Source organism: Siphateles boraxobius, unplaced genomic scaffold (assembly GCF_051911475.1).
Source record: "Siphateles boraxobius isolate OS27281-9 unplaced genomic scaffold, OSU_SipBor_1 9, whole genome shotgun sequence".
Taxonomy (NCBI): domain Eukaryota; kingdom Metazoa; phylum Chordata; class Actinopteri; order Cypriniformes; family Leuciscidae; genus Siphateles; species Siphateles boraxobius.
This window is the reverse complement of record NW_027509219.1, coordinates 30,168,983-30,186,688: the sequence shown is the minus strand read 5'-3', so window position 1 is coordinate 30,186,688 and position 17,706 is coordinate 30,168,983. Positions and strand designations below refer to the sequence as shown.

Genomic DNA, 17,706 nt, shown 5'->3' with positions numbered 1-17,706 from the left:
ACCTTGATGTAAAAAAAACAAAGATGGTAATTGGTGTTAAAGTAGTTTAGTAACCATTTACAATAAGGTTCAACTCAATAACATTAATTCAGTTAATTTGTTAATTCAAATGTAATTTTTACAGCATTTTTTTATCTGGTATTATATTATATTATAATATGTTATATATTTTTTGTTTAATTTATAATTAAGCTATTTGTAATTCATATTTTTTCATAATGAATGAAAATTAATGTATTTTATTTATATCAATATTTTGATATATATTTATTATACTTTAAATATATTTAAATATGTTAAAAATGTATTGATATATGTAGAAATTATTTATTTTTAATTCATGGCGGGGTTATTTAGGATTATTTATATACCACTCTACTATTTATACATATTTTGAATTAGCTTTTATTTTTAGGTTTTCATTTTAGTCTCAGTTTTAATACTTTTATGTGCTTCTGTCATTTTTATTAGTTTTTGTTTTTTAATATATCTATTTAGCATTATTTATTTTTATTTCAGTTGCAGTACTTTCTGTTTTTTTAATTTAGTTGCAAAGGCAACATTTCCAAGAATTTCATCTAATATTTATTTTATTTTACTCCAGCTTTATTTCAGTGAACAAAATTCATTTTTAATAGTTTTGATGAACAATAACGGGTTCATGGTACCTAATGAAATAACTCATGTTAAAGAATTAAAACTTATTGTAAAGTGTTAATGGTAGTTTTAGTGTTTTGGCAGTGTTTATAGAAAAACTGGCACGATTAGTAGTTAGTGTTGGAGATTGTACTGGTAGTGTTGCTGTTGTAGGTTTTGTGTTTGGAATCATGGATCTCAGTGTGAAAATACAGCAGTGGTGACCCTGAGTAGATGCATTAAATCTGTTTAATCCAGTGTTAAACTGGCCTTTACCTGTGGTTTTAAGGCCAATTCATACTGCACCGACAGACGCAGACCAACGCCGACAGTCACCAGATTACAGCATGTCACTTCTCGGACATTCTGATCAGCGAAAACAAGCTCTGACCGATGCCAATAGGGATCCGACAAAACCTGACGAAGTGTCTGATGCTGTCTTATTGGTGTGGTGTGAATTGGCTTTAAGGGGCCATTCTTTTTTAAAAGTTGAACTTCTTTTAACTTGAGTGCCTCTTTTTTTTCTCTAAAACACATATTCAAATGTCTTTCAGGTAAAAGTGTTGTCACAAGTGGAGGTGTCGCGGGGGCATTACGACCCCTCTCGAAACTACGACTCTCGTTCAAGCAGTCCCGCAAGCAGCGAGCACCCGCGCAGCCAGGACTCTCCGGCAAAAAACAAGCCCCCTCCTCCTCCCCCACCAGCACTCAAACCTACCTACGCGTCCCGCAGCTCCAGAGGCCTCGTAAACAGCCCCCCGGTACGGGACAATGAACCCCTTGGGGACAGTCCCGACGATCCTTCTCAGAGGTCTTTCCGGGGCAAAGTGAAGGCCTTCGAGCAGATGGATCACTTCGCCCGGAACCAGAGAGTTCTGGAGATCCAAGAGGCCCAGAACGCCAGGGTGAGGTTTCATCATCTTTAGGCTTTGCATGAAGACCAGTACAACGACTTTTCGTCAGTCTCCTCTGATGCTAGGTTGGCATAGTAGCACATTTATTAAAGACAATTTGCTCTGGCTTTTATGTGTCCCTTACAATCATCATCCAGTTGCTAAAAAAAAGTGCATCACTATTTTTTTTCATTCTGTGAAAAATTCTGTGGAATTTTTAAATCATTGTTTAATTTAAAATTGGCGTTTTCCTTTGATCTGTGTTTTTTCTGTTGTCTTTAAACCTGCTTTGGAACAAAATATTTGCAAATTGTAAAATACACAATATCAAATTGAATGCTATACAAATAAATTTAATGGAATTTAAAAAGTAAAGTTGTTTAGTTGGAGGGCTTTTGCTGTTAATTAAAACCATTAATTGAAATAAAGCTGAAATTGAAAATTAGAAATGTTGCCCTTGCAATAAACTGAAATAAGTTTTAAGTTAAAGCACTATAATTATTAACTGGAAATAAATAAAAACTAAAATGAACTACAACTAAATAAATAAAAAATAAATTTAAACCTAAATAGCAATATTAAAAAATTAATTAATTAAAAAATGACAAAAGCACATAACGAAATTACTAAAAATTACTCTTAAAATATAAGGAGGGGCGGGGTGTCGGGGTGTGTAAATATATTTATTCTGAAGCAATATTTTCAGATTTTACATACTTAAATCTTCATATTTGTGATATTTACCCCAGAGTGTTATCAATTTTTATAAAGAGAATTTGTATTACCTTATTAAATTTATGCATCATCTTTCATTTCAAATTCTTACATTTGATCAATAAATTAAGTTATAATAAGAAGTCCCTATAGGGCTGTTACCCATGAAATTAAATAATTTGCACTGTAAAATTACAACTGCAATAAATAATCTCATGAGATTGATGTTTGGAACATACAAATAAAAAAATGTAATACTTAAACATGAAACTAAACCGCCAATAGGGGGTGGCAAGTGATCGTCTTAATTAGTGAATCATTGAGTCATTCATAAAAGAATCGTTCAAAACGCTGAATCATTCAGTAACAAAACACGCGCTGCTGTTGCTTTTCTTTGGAATTATTTTCGTCGGTGAAATAGAACAAAAACAACGCGACGTTGTTACCAGAAATGCACTACCCATTATCAATCGCTGTTTACATTGAATGTAATAAAATCACAATTATTGTCTGATCGGGCAAGTAAAATTATCTTTCACTTGCCCTTTCAAAAAGTCCACTTGTCCCAGACAAGCGTTATGTCGAGCCCTGAGTTAATTCATGTTTTTTTGTGGTGCTTTAAAAAATCTGTGTGACTGTCAAGCATCATAGAGCGCCAAAAAACATCACTCCTAATTCTATTTCCTAATCTAATTAGCACATTCCCAATTATTATTGTGAAGTTTAACGTGCTTGCAACTTCACCCCCCAATGTTTTAATGTTCAAAACATTATATATTAAAAATAAAATTATAAATCAAAATTTACACTCTCATGGAAAAATAGTCCAAAAGTGTTGATGATTAACCTTGGCTTGATGGTAAAAATGTTGTCTAATAAAAAAGAATGTGTCTGCACCCAAATTATAAATACCAATTGTATGTAGCAAACCACAGATCTGATTGACTAATTTTCTGCCAAAGTATAAGTAAGCAATTCTGATGCGTTCATACTGTATTGTCTTTTTTCAGGTGGAGATTGCTCAGAAACATCCAGACATCTATGCCGTCCCCAAGAAGTCTCAGAAACTGGACCACAGCAGGCCACAACCTATCGGGTAAGAGTTTTGTTTTGTTCTGAAAGTGTGAAATTTTTAATTTCTATTCAAAATGTATGGCTATATAATGGCTATTATAAGCGAAATTTTGCAGGCGATAAAGGTCTATAGTATTTGTTCATAGTATAGCGATGTATGAAGTACAGTTCACATACTTTCAAACCAAGTACATCTTTGTTGTTCAACGCGGCAAATTTGCTGATGATCACACGTTGATGTGATTGGTTAGTAGTTTGTGACTTCAGAAACACCAGTGATTTCAAACCGTGTTTTATCTTTGGTTCACTGCAGTTTTGAGGAGATAATATTTAGCCATGGTGTTGACTTATGAATTTTCCACATGACATATTTTCACCACAGGGGGACTTCATTTACTCACCCTCAAGTTGTTCCAAACCTTTATGAATTTATTTCTTCTGCTGAACACAAAAGAAGATATTTTGAAAAGTCGGTAGCCAATCAGTTGATGGGCCCCATTGACTTTCAAAGTACTTCTTTTTTTTCATACTATAAAAGTCTTCTGTTAAACAGAAGAATGAAATTCATACAGGTTTGGAACAACTTGAGAGTGAGTAAGTGAGTAAATATCATTTTTAGTTATCCCTCTCAGTGTGAAAAAGTCTGCTAAATTTTTCACTGATCTTGCTCCGCTTGCTTTGCGTCCAGCTCCAGTTCGCGACCAGAGCCCCAGACGCCTCCTTCCAAGCTGCCATACATGGAGAGCCGCCCGCTCGGCCTTGGAGAGGAGCCCGGGGAGGAGATTCGACAGCAGCTGGCGGAGCAAACCAAGCGCGGCTATTACACCACAGCACAAAAGTATCAGGACACTGAGCTGTAGAGTTCCTCTTATTCGGCTCACTGCACAGCTTCACCATTCCACCGGGGCGCCGCCCTGCACCAAAACTGCTGCTGCTGACTTGGAAGTCCCGTTTGCTTTTAAGTTTCTCACGCGTATATTTGTCTTTTTCACTTCAAAGAAGTTAAACTTTCTGTCCGTGTGGATAGAATCTTATATTTGAATTCGTTTTGTTTCCTTCTGTGTGATTCCAGAACCATGTTTTCTTGCCTATGCAATTTTTTCAGTTTCTGCAACGCTACAGAAACGTCTCGCCACGAGTCTTCGCTCCATGAAAACCTTAAACCTGTCGTGTGCAACAAACCAGCTATTTGTTACTTTCTTTTTATAAGCCTGAAGCAAAACTGTTTTAAAAGTCACTCTCTTTAAGGTTTATACTACAGTATCTTTGCATTCCTTCATTTCTGATCATGTGTGTTATATGATGTAAGACAATACACTGGATTTTGTTACAACATTTTGAAGTGCCTTTTACTTTACGAATAATGTTGGAGGTTTGTGGACTTGACAATCCAGCCCTCTGGACAATATTTTTGCTGCTTACAGCTCCAAGGAAAAACAGGGAAAAAGTCAACACCAAAACCCTTAATACCGTTCGCCCGTATCCTCAGTGTAGCGACAGCAACGACAAATGAGTTCTGTTTCCGAAGGGACACTTCACAATTCAGGTGGATGCTGGTTGGTTCAAGCTATTGGAAGTGCTGATGTCACGGTTTGTCTTATTTCAACCCCACTGCATTACGTTATTCACATGCTTGATTGTAGGCTAGTCCGCTTTACCTCCACGCATTGGTTCAAAGTGCTTCTAAAACTCGTGGATTATATTTTGATGGCTTCCACTGTGTGTGAGGGTCACACGCCGAGAGAATTTTCCCTGGACTTTTACGTTCAGGTCTACTGTGGAATTTCACTCTACTACACCAAATAAAATAAACTATATTGACTTTCTTGACTTAGTTGTGTGGTTTTTTTTAATATTCAAACAGGAAGTGTTTTGGAATCCATCACACACAGTAGGCTATAAATGTAATGGATCGATTTTTATTTAATTAAAAGTATAATTCACCCAAAAATGAAAATTCTGTGAGCATTTACTCACCTCAGGTCATTCCAAATCTGATATTTTGAAGAACCTTGAAAACCAATTAACATGTGAGCCTATTGACTTCCATTGTATAAATCACATTTGTCAAAATATCTTTTACGTTTCACCTAAAAGAAAGTCATACAGGTTTGAAGGGAGAGTAAATGAAGATTTTTGGGTGTGTTATCCCTTTAAACACCATAACAGAAAGTTATGTCTGCACAGAAAAATGACAATCCAACCCCTACTAGCATCAAATTAGCATGACTGCTTTGTTATATACAGAATAAATTGACTGTATTTTACTGAGATTTCCCATATGTATGGTATAAGCAATGGAAATTGATTCTGTCATGAAACGCAGTGGTAGTGTTGGGTCCAGTGAGTCGGCTCTTGTCCAACACGGTGTTGAAGCCGTTTTCTCTGTACATGCCACTTTTCAGAAGATGCTCAGAAAACTTCCGACGACTTCCTTTAAATATTGTCTGAAAAATAAACGGTGGGTGTAAATACGAATGTGTGAATAATCTTATTAATATGGCTGTGTAGGCTATACTTACCGGCATTTCATGAACTGTTGGTTTTTTGCTTCCATATGTTTGATTTGTTGTTTGGTACAGAGGGTTGATCATATTTTGGCTGAAAAATATAACGAGGCTTATTAGGATCATTGTTTCTTGTATAATACTTTTATTTAGCCTACTTATTTCTATGAATATGGACCAATTATAGTGTAGGCTACGTATTTTATCTAGATAAATAGATATGAATTAGCCTCATCTATGCCTCTAAAGAACAAATATTCGTATTTATATGAATTAACGAACGCATAAATAACGTTATATTTATTTCAGATTTAACGTTAGATTACATGATGCACTGCGGCTGCATGACTCTCACCTGTATCCTCTGAAACACTCCGGGTTATAAAAGCGAGTTGGTAAGTTTTTATCCACATTGTACACATCGCTTGTCTTTATTTCAAATGTATCATCAGCTAACACTTCAGGTTCCGTCCTTGTCCCTTCATCTGCGGAATGATCGTCCATGTTTCCGTTTGTGGGTCGATGCTCACCCCAGACATTCCCTGCGAGAAGTGCGAGTGATTGGTTGCTATCAACACTGTAACTAGGTGACGTCATGTGCCTCCGCTCCGTCTTTTGTTGGTAATTTCTTCACAAAATTGTTTTTCAATATAGAAAAAATAGAAAAAGCTGCCAGGTTGTTATAAAGTAAAACTCTTTGGCCTGGTTTCACAGACAGGGGTTTGCTAATATGCCTTTTAGATTAAGTAGCTTTTAAACGTGCCCTATAGAAAAAACATTACTGTGTGCATCTTGAGACAAAACAATGGCACTAACATTAATTTTAATATAGGCCTATGTCAGTGCAAGTTGCTTTCAATTAAAACAGCTCAAACATCCATTTTAGTCTGGGACGAGGCTTTAGGCTGGGGGGGGTATATTTAAACAACAACAGGCCTTTATACTGAGTGAATACTTACATTTTCATAAAAAATACTCCAAGACAACCTCTTTCTCAAAAAAAAAAAAAAAATCAAATATATTTTATTGCATTCAGATTTAACCAAACATTAAATGCTCTAAATATTGATAAAAATATAAACCATTTTTGTATGATTTTTATTTAAAACATATTTAAACATGGTATACACATTACCATTTTCATATTTGCATCAATAGCATGTTACACTGTGATGATGGAATCTGTTTTGTAACAAAAGAAAAAGATTATAATGAACATTGAAGTTTGCAAAAGGCTGTCAGATGTCCACGGATCTCTCAACCTAGGAATATATAACCAAATAAAAGGCAGGCTAACCCTAACAACAGATTCAACCATCATTGCTTTTTTACAAAATATATTATTATTTTTTACATTTAGTTATTTGGACAACATACAACCACTTAAATCACCCTTTAACATTTACATTTAGTAGTTTTTATACATAGAAAATAATAGTAAAACCCAGATTTATAGCCGTGTAAACTCTTGATTTCTGCTGGAGGGGATGCTGAGATGTTCAGACATCTTAAGGAAATTCTGCATACAGAAGTGTAATGCTGCATACCCTTGATAAACATTTGGAGTTGTTTTCCAAAGTTTTCCACTTATGTGATCGAATGCAATTTACTTCACTTCAAACCTAAAATTAAAACAATACAGTGTGTCCATCATCTAGTGCAGTTTCATGAAAATAAAAAAAGTGAATTGAATTGAATAATGCCAAAGGAAAGTAGGTGTGGGCATTGTTCGGTTTTGATGCAAGTGCAAAGTGTTAATTTATGCAAAGATTCATATTTAAATGTTTACTCTTTATTCATTTGCTTCCAGACCTGGCTTGAGTTTCTCCACGCTGATAAACACACTGCCACAGTGCATTATTACTCACGGTACGAGTTTGAGTCTGGCCTAGCGCGTACCAAAAGTAATAATGGACTGTGAAGCAGTTAAAAGGGCTTCTTTCTTCTCATCAAGGCATGACATTGTAAAATGAAACCATATATATTGTTTCAAACTCGTAGAATTTTAACATGTTCGTAAATTGCTACAATTATGAAGACTTTACCTTTTGCAGAATTCAGAAGTAGGATCTTAATCTTCATTAGTCATCTTTAGTGGCCCTCAGAGGTGCCTGATACGTTTTGAGAGGTTAAAGGGATAGTTCATCATTTACTCACCCAAACCTGTATGAATTTCTGTCTTCAGCTGAACACAAAAGAAGATGTTTTGAAGAATGTTGGTAACCAAACAGTTGACGATAGCCATTGACTTCCATAATATTTTTTTCCTACTATGGAAGTCAATGGCTACTGTCAACTGTCTGGTTGCCAACATTCTTCAAAATATCTTGTGTTCAGCAGAAGAGAGTAATTCACACAGGTTTGGAACAGTGAGTAAATGATGACAAAATTTTCATTTTTGAGTGAACTATCCCTTTAAATCCATCCATGGCTGGAGTGATGAAGTAGAAAAACATGATGTAATACTTTAAACAAAGAAATATTGTTCTGAATACTAAATAAATACTAATCTGAAATAACTTTGTTTATAACATTGTTCCACTCTAATATGAATATAAATAGGCTACATGCACAAAACAAATAATTAAACACTTCCACGCCCTACTTTATTTAAAATTGGGCCCTCTGTTGGCAAATTATAAAATTATGTGATCAGCTGACGTAGTTTGATTAAAAATCAATTATAAATCTGTTTCTAAAATTTTAATGAAATGTATAACAATACATTACATATAAAATAAAGCACATTAAAATATTCTATAATTCTTGTATTATTCTATAATTCTTGTATACTACTTTTTCAAAAATTTCAAACAAATATGAAGTAAAATCAGGTAATGCATCACATAGATTGATGCATTAGCACAACTTTAAGACAAAGCCAATGGCCTTATTAATTTAAGAAATTTTCAACTGAAACATACTGTAAACTTTATACATTACAGTGTCCATTGTGTATATTATTGTTTGGACTAAAATAGCAACAATAACATAATTAAAGCATTTCCAAAAAGCAACGACATATTGTTCATTAGAGTCACATGCATGCAATGGAAAGTGTGACCAAAAATCCTTGGAAAATTGTTTGTTCTAAACTTTACCTGAAATTTATGGATCTGTTTCCAAATTCGGTCCAGCTGGTGAATCTAAGATATGAGGAGGTCCATAGACGAAGGATTGTGCTCTAGACAGGGCTTTACTGATGCAGTCATTGTAGCTGATACCTCTGTCCAGACATGTGAGAAATGAAATGCCTTTCTCCTGTAAGAGGTTCTTTTTATTTGACCTTCCTGTGGAAGTGAGGAATCAGGATGGTCATTCCCTAAACCGGAATTCCTGTGTGTGTTTGGAACTGATAAAACTGCTGTAAAGAACAAGCTCCATCCTCCTAGAACTGCTGGAGTCTGTCAGTGAACTCTGAGAAGAATATATCATTCTTTTGAAGTGGGAAGTTATGCACACTTAAGCAGAAATAACTGTAGAATTACTGCATCTTCTAATTATATATTTTACACATAGGTTACATCTAGTTCTGGTTAGGGCTGTTGAAAATTGTGCTCCGAAAACATGGTGAACATGATTCACTAAGTTCAACACGTTCCTGGATCAACATTTCTGCGGATCCTGAAACAACATTCCAATCAACCAATCAGATTTGAGGGACAAGTTTACAGTTTGCGTCAACTTTAAGCTTACAAATAGGGTTAGGTGCTTTTGCATCAGTGTAATTCAAGGGCTGCCAACTCTCACTCATTCAGCGTGAGACTCACACAATTGATAATGTTTTCACGCTCTCACGCCACCCATCCATTTTCTCATTCATTGAAAAAACATTGCAGAGCAAAGAGGACACTGACAACGCACCGACAGACAGGACACAGCAGGGGGCCCGGTTTTCAAAAGGTTTAATGATCTAATCCGATTATGTAATCCGTTAAAAAAAAAAAAAAAAAAAATTTTCAAGACTTGATCCAATCCGTTATCCAAAATCCTAGTGGATTACTTTTGAAAAACCGGGCCCAGGTTACTTTTGATATGAAACAAAGTATCAGCTTTCAAATTTTGTCAATTTTATTTTATTGCAAGTGTTTTTAATCAAGACAAATGTATTGTGATTGTCAAAACATTTGGTAATTAAACATAATTTTGACAACATGTTACAATGTTTACGTGAAACTTGTAGGTTACTGTTTTTATTATAGCTTGACACAAATTTCACAATTTCGATTCAATTCTTGTGATTTGATACCAATCTTGATTCAATATCGATTCGTTTGGATACATATTAGAGATACATATACATTTTTCTCAAGAAAAACAAAACCTCACCTAATGCTATAGGCCTACAGAGAGAGCACTAGTGTCAGCTGGTATTATTATTGAAGGTAAAAAAAATAACTCAATAATATAATGCGTTTTTTATTATAAAAACAACGTTATAATATTTTAATGGTACAAGTAAAAATACAATAAATATGTAATATAGTGCAAATATTTAGCAAAATAGCTACTTCTCCCTTCTAGCCAAACGTGCAATGCACCATGGTCATTAAATTACTTTACAGAGGTAAATGTAATGTTCTCCAGCTGTTTTATTGAACTCTGTCCGCAGTTGAAAAACACTGATTGATCGAAATTATGTATGAGGCATGCATATACATTTCGATAAGTTGTATTGTCTCTTTCCATATAGCCTACCCATTGTTCATTCGTGTTTATTTAGGCTACTAGATGATCGGTTCACGTGCCGCTTGAACTGAGGCGCTACAACGATCTGTCACGATCACGTCATTTATTGTTTGAATTTCGAAATACAATTGAAAGAATCTGAGAGCTGAGAATTTGTTTCATATCAAAAGTAACCTTCTCTGTCTTGTCTGTCGCGGTGTCAGCGTCCTCTTTGCTTGCTTCACGGTTTTGGATGTGGCGTGAGAGCGTGTAAAAAAAGTGTCATTTAAGTGAGTATCATGCGTGAGAGTTGGCAGCCATGCAATATTGAATCAAGATCAGAATCAAGCTCATGAATCGACTTACCTCCACCCCCATAATTCTCACTCTACGCTAAACTCTAAAGTTTGCAGCCCTTTTTATTATTTCCCTATGGGTTTAAGGATAAGTTATGGTCAGATAGGGCTAAATTTAGGGAGGAATGTGACTACATTTAGGGACCGGAATGTTGTCCCATGAATCATGTTTTACTTGGCAAAATCAGGCGCCCCAAATGTAGGCCTACATCTGCACAATAGTTTTATGTCAGGACTTACACTCTGTTATTTTTCCACCCAAATGCTTGGTTAAGCCTGTTGGGTCATTTTTTTAGTTTTTTTTTCTTTCTCGCTGTTTGGGTAGTTTTTGTGTTACCCAGACCTTGGGTTAGTAGCTGGGTCAATTAGGCCTACAGTTGAAACTATACACCCTCTGTCTGAACTGAAGCAGTGATAGATGTTGAGTATAGATTGCAGGCTTTTTGCACCCTGGTCAGAAGAGAGCAGTTCTCAACGCCACCGAAACGGTGCATTGCTTATAAAATAAAGGTTTGTATACATTTGATTTAATCTATAAATTCTTTATTGTGCTGGAAGTTGGCTACTTTTATGCAAAATAGTAGGGTAGACTGAGTACATTTGAGACACTTTTTGCGTTTTGATTTTTCACACAAAAATAGATAGGCCTGCTGAAAAGAAGTGAATTTCTACATGACAGTTCATTAGCTTGTAGACTAAGATATTATCAATCAATAATACCCATAAGTAGTTTATATTTTCCATAATTAGCTCATAAAAATAAGGTGCTTTTTGTCTCAACTGTACCCATATGTGGTACATTCGAGACAGTACCATGGTACAGTTGAGACACCCATTTTTAATGATGTAAAGGTTACTAAATGTTCATTGCAAATTCAATTCAATTCAATTCAAATTTATTTGTATAGCGCTTTTCACAATACACATTGTCTCAAAGCAGCTTTACAGAAAGTGCATTTCGGAAATGTACATAGAAAAATACAGTTAGTTAATCATGTATTAATTTATGGCATAACATATCGCCGGCTTTGAGTCGTCTCTTCACAGGCGTCGAGTCGTCTCTTCACAGGCGTTGGGGCATCTGAAGTCTCCGTGAGAGGCTGGATACAAACTGGAGCTGACGAACGCTATTTACCTCGGGACTAGCGTCCCGAGATAACAGCAGAAAGGCAGATGGGAAATAATTAGCATAGCTGATGTTCATAATGTTAATGCATTCGAACTGATTCAGCAGTAGTATTAAAGGTTAAGCATTAAGTGAATGCTTGGTTAAAGAGATGCGTCTTTAATCTAGTTTTAAACTGGGACAGCGAGTCTGAGTCTCGAACAATATCAGGAAGGCTATTCCAGAGTTTAGGAGCCAAATGCGAGAACGCCCTCCCTCCTTTAGTGGACTTAGATATCCTAGGAATGACCAGAAGCCTCGAATTTAGTGATCTTAAAGAACGCGATGGATTGTATGGCGATAGAAGGTCCATTAAATACACAGGAGCTAAACCATTTAGGGCTTTATAGGTCAGTAGGAATACTTTGTAATTGATACATAACTTAATAGGTAACCAGTGTAGGGATGATAAAATAGGTGTTATATGATCATATTTTCTTGATCTAGTAAGAACTCTAGCGGCTGCATTTTGCACTAACTGTAGCTTGTTTATTGAGGATGCAGGACAACCAGCTAATAAAGCATTACAGTAATCTATTCTCGATGTCATGAATGCATGAACTAGCTTTTCTGCATCAGAAACAGATAGCATGTTACGTAGCTTAGCAATGTTTCTAAGGTGGAAAAAGGCTGTTCTTGTAAAATATGAAATATGATTTTCGAAAGTCAAGTTGCGGTCTAGAATAAAACCCAGGTCTTTTACAGTAGTGGATAAAGTAACAGGACATCCTTCTAAATTAAAGTTGTATTGTAAGGGATTTTGTGGGTAGTTTTTTGGACCAATAAGTAGTACCTCCGTTTTATCTGAATTTAATAGCAGGAAATTACACGTCATCCAGCATTTTATATCATTTAGACACTCTGTCAATTTAGATAGGTTAGTGTTTTCATCTGGTCGTGATGAGATATATAATTGAGTGTCATCAGCATAACAGTGGAAATTAATTCCATGTTTTCTTATAATATTACCAAGTGGCAGCATGTATATTGAGAATAGCAGAGGGCCTAACACCGATCCTTGCGGCACTCCATAGTCTACTAGCGTTATCTTTGATTTTTCCCCATTTAAACAGACAAAATGGTAACGGTCTGATAAGTACGATCTAAACCAGCTTAATGCCTGTCCCTGAACAGCAGTGTAGTTTTGTAGTCGATCCAAGAGTATTTTATGATCTATAGTGTCGAACGCAGCGCTAAGATCGAGTAGAACTAGTATTGAGATACAGCCTTGGTCAGAAGCTAAAAGTAAATCATTTGTTATTTTAACTAGCGCAGTTTCTGTGCTATGATGCGGTCTGAATCCCGACTGGAATTTTTCATAGATATCATTTTCTTGCAAGAAAGAGCACAATTGAGCGGACACAACTTTTCTAGTATTTTAGACATAAATGGAAGATTTGAGATGGGTCTGTAATTTGCTAAGTTATTTGGATCTAATTGCGGTTTCTTAATGAGAGGTTGTATTACTGCCAGCTTGAATATTTTTGGAACATGACCTAAAGATAAAGACGAGTTAATAATATTAAGAAGAGGCTCTTCCACTACAGGTAACACTTCTTTCAGTAGTTTAGTGGGTATTGGATCTAATAAACATGTTGTTGGTTTAGATGCAATGATAAGTTTATTTAGCTCTTCCTGTCCTATAGTTGTAAAGCGGTGTAGTTGTTCTAGAGGGGCCATAATTGAGGCTGAATCATAAGACATCATAGAGGATTGTATATTTACAATTGTGTTTCGGATGCTTTCTATTTTCTCATTGAAGTAATTCATAAAATCATTACTACTATATTGTAACGGAATATTTTGCTCTGGTGATGTTTGTTTATTTGTTAGTCTAGCCACGGTGTTGAATAAAAACCTTGGATTATTTTGGTTATTTTCTATTAGTTTGCGGAGATGCTCAGCCCTGGCTGCTTTTAGAGCCTTTTTATAACGTGACATACTGTCTTTCCACGCGATTCTAAAGACCTCTAAATTAGTTTGTTTCCATTTACGCTCTAAGTTACGAGTTTCTCTCTTGATTGTATGCGTAGCACTGTTGTACCATGGTGCTTTAGTTTTCTCTCTAACCTTTTTTAATCTAATTGATGCAACAATATCTAGTGTACTAGAGAACATGGTGCTCAAACTGCTAGCAAATATAATAAATAAAGACAAATAAAGAAAAAAAACAATTGGGCAACATGTTTATTTATTCATCCATTTAAATTAATTCATTTTATTTAAATTAGCACTGGTTAAAATATATAAAACAGGAATGATATATTTAATATATTTATTAATAATACACAGTTTAAATATCACAAATATCAAATTTTATTTTAATTTGTGTCCTATGCTGGCTAATTATGACGTTAAAACTGTTATCATAACACTGAACAACTAAACTGTGTGTTTCCTAATAGAAATCTATCGGGGTACGGTTGGGTACAGTATGGTTGAGACACAAGACACGTGTGTCTCAACCATACCCCGCTGGCCACCTTGCACATTTCTCTAGATTTTGTAATGACCTTGAATGACACAATACCATGAAATATGCCAGTTTTTAGGGCACAGAATAACGTTTGTGACGATACCAGTTACGTTTAACAGTCACATAAGGAAAATAAGCTATTCATGGTGAAGTGAAAGTCTTATCTTAGAAACAAAACTTTTGCTGATATCTTCGGATCGGATATGTTTACGTTGTTAAAATTTCCCATGACACTACGAGGACACTATACACATGTGCACAGCAAATATCACAACTTGTGCATGCTGCGCACGCAAGTTATTTAAGGTGTCTCAACTGTAGGCTATTCATGTCTCAACTGTACACAGTCTATGACAGTAGTAGCCTTTTATGCAACAGAAAGCTATTCAAGCGAAACGCGTCAGTCAACAACGGTCGTGATGGAAAGAAACGCCTTTACCTTGCGTAAATAAACTGATGTTTAATTAGTAGGCTACCTGACAGAATAACAAAAAGACTAAATCAGAATCCAGGACCATAACTGCCTGTTTAATAAAATATCACAAAGTATTAACACAGAAAAACATTGAAAATAAAGGGGGAAAAAGAGGCCAACGGGGTTTATATCTGAAGGTTAGCATGAGGAGGGAGACAGAAATGCAGCATTTCCAGTGTTGGAGGAAACAGGAAGCCACTGGTGGATGGAGATAGCAGGGCCTGCTGCATCTGAACAATACAAATCTCACCCGCTCAGGAAAAGGATCTGCGTCAGCAGTGAGTGACAGATTTTAGAAAGACAAAATGGTGCCAAATCTAAAGTGTCGGGAGAAAATCAGTGTTTTCACTAATAGACATAAAGCACAATGCCGCGTTCCTTATATTTTCATCGAAAGTTAATTCCAAGTCGTTCGAGAATTGCTGTTATGAAACACGTCCGTGGGCATGGTCAAACATTTCAGAAATGTAAACCTTAAAACTTTTAACATTAACACAACTAGTGCAGTGCCCGTGAAAAATCTGTTTTTGTGTGTGTTTTTAGTAATTGTTGGTTTGGTGTGTTTGAGTCCTTGTTACAATTACACAGCAAAAGTTCAGTGACATTTTTATTTGTGCATGGTAGAAAGCAAATACTGATACTGACATAATGAGATACAATAAATATGGAAAATTGAACTACATGGTTGCATAATTTATAATGGTGATATCAGGTGACATGTATTTGGGTATCTGTGTACAGGTAGCAGGAGTTTAGATTAGATTTACATAAATTTCAACTTTGTTGTCATTGTGCAGAGTACAGTTATTGAGACAATGAAAGGCAGTTAGTGTCTAACCGGAAGTGCAAAAAATGCAGAAAAGTGCAATGTGAACAGTATAGACAGGTAGTGCAGTATAAACAGTATATGACATATAGTGCAGTGTAGACAGTAGTATACAGTTAATGAAGTGGTATGGTGTACAGTAAGGATATGTGCAGTGACATTAACTGTAACATTATAAGAGCAGAATAAATATGGATAGAGTATGAACAATATAGACAGATATGTGCAGTGTAGTAACAGTAACATTTTAAGAGTAGGAAAAATAATTATATGTGCAGTATGAACAGTATAAAGAGCAGTAGAATATGGGCATGCATAAATGTAACATCCGAGAATGAACATAAGCGCGAAGATTCAGGTATAATTCAGAGCAGGCTACTACTTTAGGTGAAAAACGAACATCCACAAAACATAATGAGCTAAGATTTAGTGCTGGAGTAAGTAGCTACTACTTTAGGAGGGGGAAGGGCAATTAGAGTAGTCAAGACAAGTCACCTTTATTTATATAGTGCTTTTTAAAATATACATATTGTATCAAAGCAGCTTCACAGTGATAAATAAGTTTGTTTCTAGAAGAAAATTGCATCATCGTCCACCTGAAGTAAGGCAGATTAATAACATTGTTGAATATTAAATGTCCCCAACTAAGCAAGCCAAAAACCAAGGCAACAATGGCAAGGAACCAAAACTCCATCAGGTGACAGAATGAAGAAAAAAACCTTGGGAGAAACCAGGCTCAATCAGGGGCCAGTTCTCCTCTGGCCAACGAACAAACTGTATGATTATGATTCAGGCAACATTACAGGTCAGAAGTTAGATTGGATCAGAACATTCACAATATTTATCCAATTCCATCTGGTTGGAGGTCGGAGTCATCACGCCGGTATGGAAACGAGTTTGTTTTTGTTGAGGTGTCCATGAGGCCTTCACAGGGCTGATGAGGCTGGCACTTCAGGGATGCGTTGTGGTCGTGTTTAGGTTCAGGTTCACCGTCTGATCTGGATATGGCCCACATCCGGCTGGCTGACTTCAGTAAACCTTGGAATAAATGGAAAGACTAACATTAGCGTAGATGCCATTCTTCTTATGATGTAACGAGTGCATCGGGTGTCATAGGAACTGTCCACGGTTCCGGCTGACCTAATCTATGTAGCCTAATAATCATTTAACTGATTTGAATAATAGACATGTATAATGTTCTATGTGAATGTCAGGTAAAAGAGATGTGTTTTTAGTCTAGATTTAAACTGACAGAGTGTGTCTGCTTCCTGGACAATGTTAGTAAGACTGTTCCAAAGTTTAGGTGCTAAATAGGAAAATGATCTACCGCCGGCAGTTGATTTTGATATTCTAGGAATTATCAACTGGCCAGAAGTTTGAGATCGCAATAGACGTGAAGGACTATAATGCGTTAAGAGCTTGCTCACGTATTGGGGAGCTAAACCATTTAGTGCTTTGTAAGTAGTCAGCAATATTTAAAAAGTTCTACTATGTTTAATGGGAAGCCAATGCAGTGTTGACAGAACGGGGCTAATATGGTCATACTTCCTGGTTCTAGTAAGAACTCTAGCTGCTGCGCTTTGGACCTGCTGAAGTTTGTTTATTAATCGTGCAGGGCAACCACCCAGTAGAGCATTACAATAATCTAGCCTTGAGGTCATGAACGCATGAACTAATTGTTCTGCATTTTTCATTGAAAACATAGAGGTCCTTCTCAAAGAATTAGCATATTGTGATAAAGTTCATTATTTTCCATAATGTAATGATAAAAATTAAACTTTTATATATTTTAGATTCATTGCACACCAACTGAAATATTTCAGGTCTTTTATTGTTTTAATACTGATGATTTTGGCATACAGCTCATGAAAACCCAAAATTCCTATCTCAAAAAATTAGAATATCATGAAAAGGGT

The 17,706-nt window shown here is 35.7% G+C and overlaps 2 protein-coding genes and 1 long non-coding RNA gene across 8 annotated transcripts in view; 1 reads left to right on the top strand and 2 right to left on the bottom strand.

The window, feature by feature from the left end:
* tjp2b (tight junction protein 2b (zona occludens 2)) overlaps positions 1–5,143 on the top strand; it is a 106,514-nt gene extending 101,371 nt beyond the window's left edge. For 5 of the 6 annotated variants that reach the window (XM_077223221.1, XM_077223224.1, XM_077223225.1 and 2 more), the window contains 3 exons: positions 1,191–1,541; positions 3,254–3,339; positions 4,006–5,143. In XM_077223221.1, coding sequence (XP_077079336.1) covers positions 1,191–1,541; positions 3,254–3,339; positions 4,006–4,177 — 609 coding nt within the window. In that variant the 3' untranslated portion in view covers positions 4,178–5,143. Of the gene's footprint in view, positions 1–1,190; positions 1,616–3,253; positions 3,340–4,005 lie in introns of all 6 variants that reach the window. The other variant, XR_013201087.1, reaches the window with a different exon arrangement.
* On the bottom strand, positions 4,640–6,412 carry pierce1 (piercer of microtubule wall 1). Its single transcript, XM_077223230.1, has 3 exons — positions 6,180–6,412; positions 5,840–5,918; positions 4,640–5,764 (listed from the first exon to the last, which is right to left on the bottom strand). The coding sequence occupies exons 1-3, from the start codon at positions 6,326–6,328 to the stop codon at positions 5,582–5,584; spliced, it is 411 nt and encodes a 136-aa protein (XP_077079345.1). The 5' UTR covers positions 6,329–6,412; the 3' UTR covers positions 4,640–5,581.
* Positions 6,413–6,908: 496 nt separating this feature from the next.
* On the bottom strand, positions 6,909–9,086 carry LOC143732761 (uncharacterized). The gene is made up of 2 exons (XR_013201176.1): positions 7,870–9,086; positions 6,909–7,446 (listed from the first exon to the last, which is right to left on the bottom strand). It is a non-coding gene; the product is annotated as an uncharacterized LOC143732761 (long non-coding RNA).
* Positions 9,087–17,706: the final 8,620 nt, after the last annotated feature.

Coding starts and splice junctions, on each gene's coding strand:
- pierce1 (XM_077223230.1), bottom strand. CDS start 6,328: ATGGACGATCATTCCGCAGATGAAGGGACAAGGACGGAACCTGAAGTG. Junction 5,919..6,179: donor GAGTGTTTCAGAGGATACAG/GTGAGAGTCATG, acceptor TATATTTTTCAG/CCAAAATATGATCAACCCTC. Junction 5,765..5,839: donor CAACAGTTCATGAAATGCCG/GTAAGTATAGCC, acceptor TTTATTTTTCAG/ACAATATTTAAAGGAAGTCG.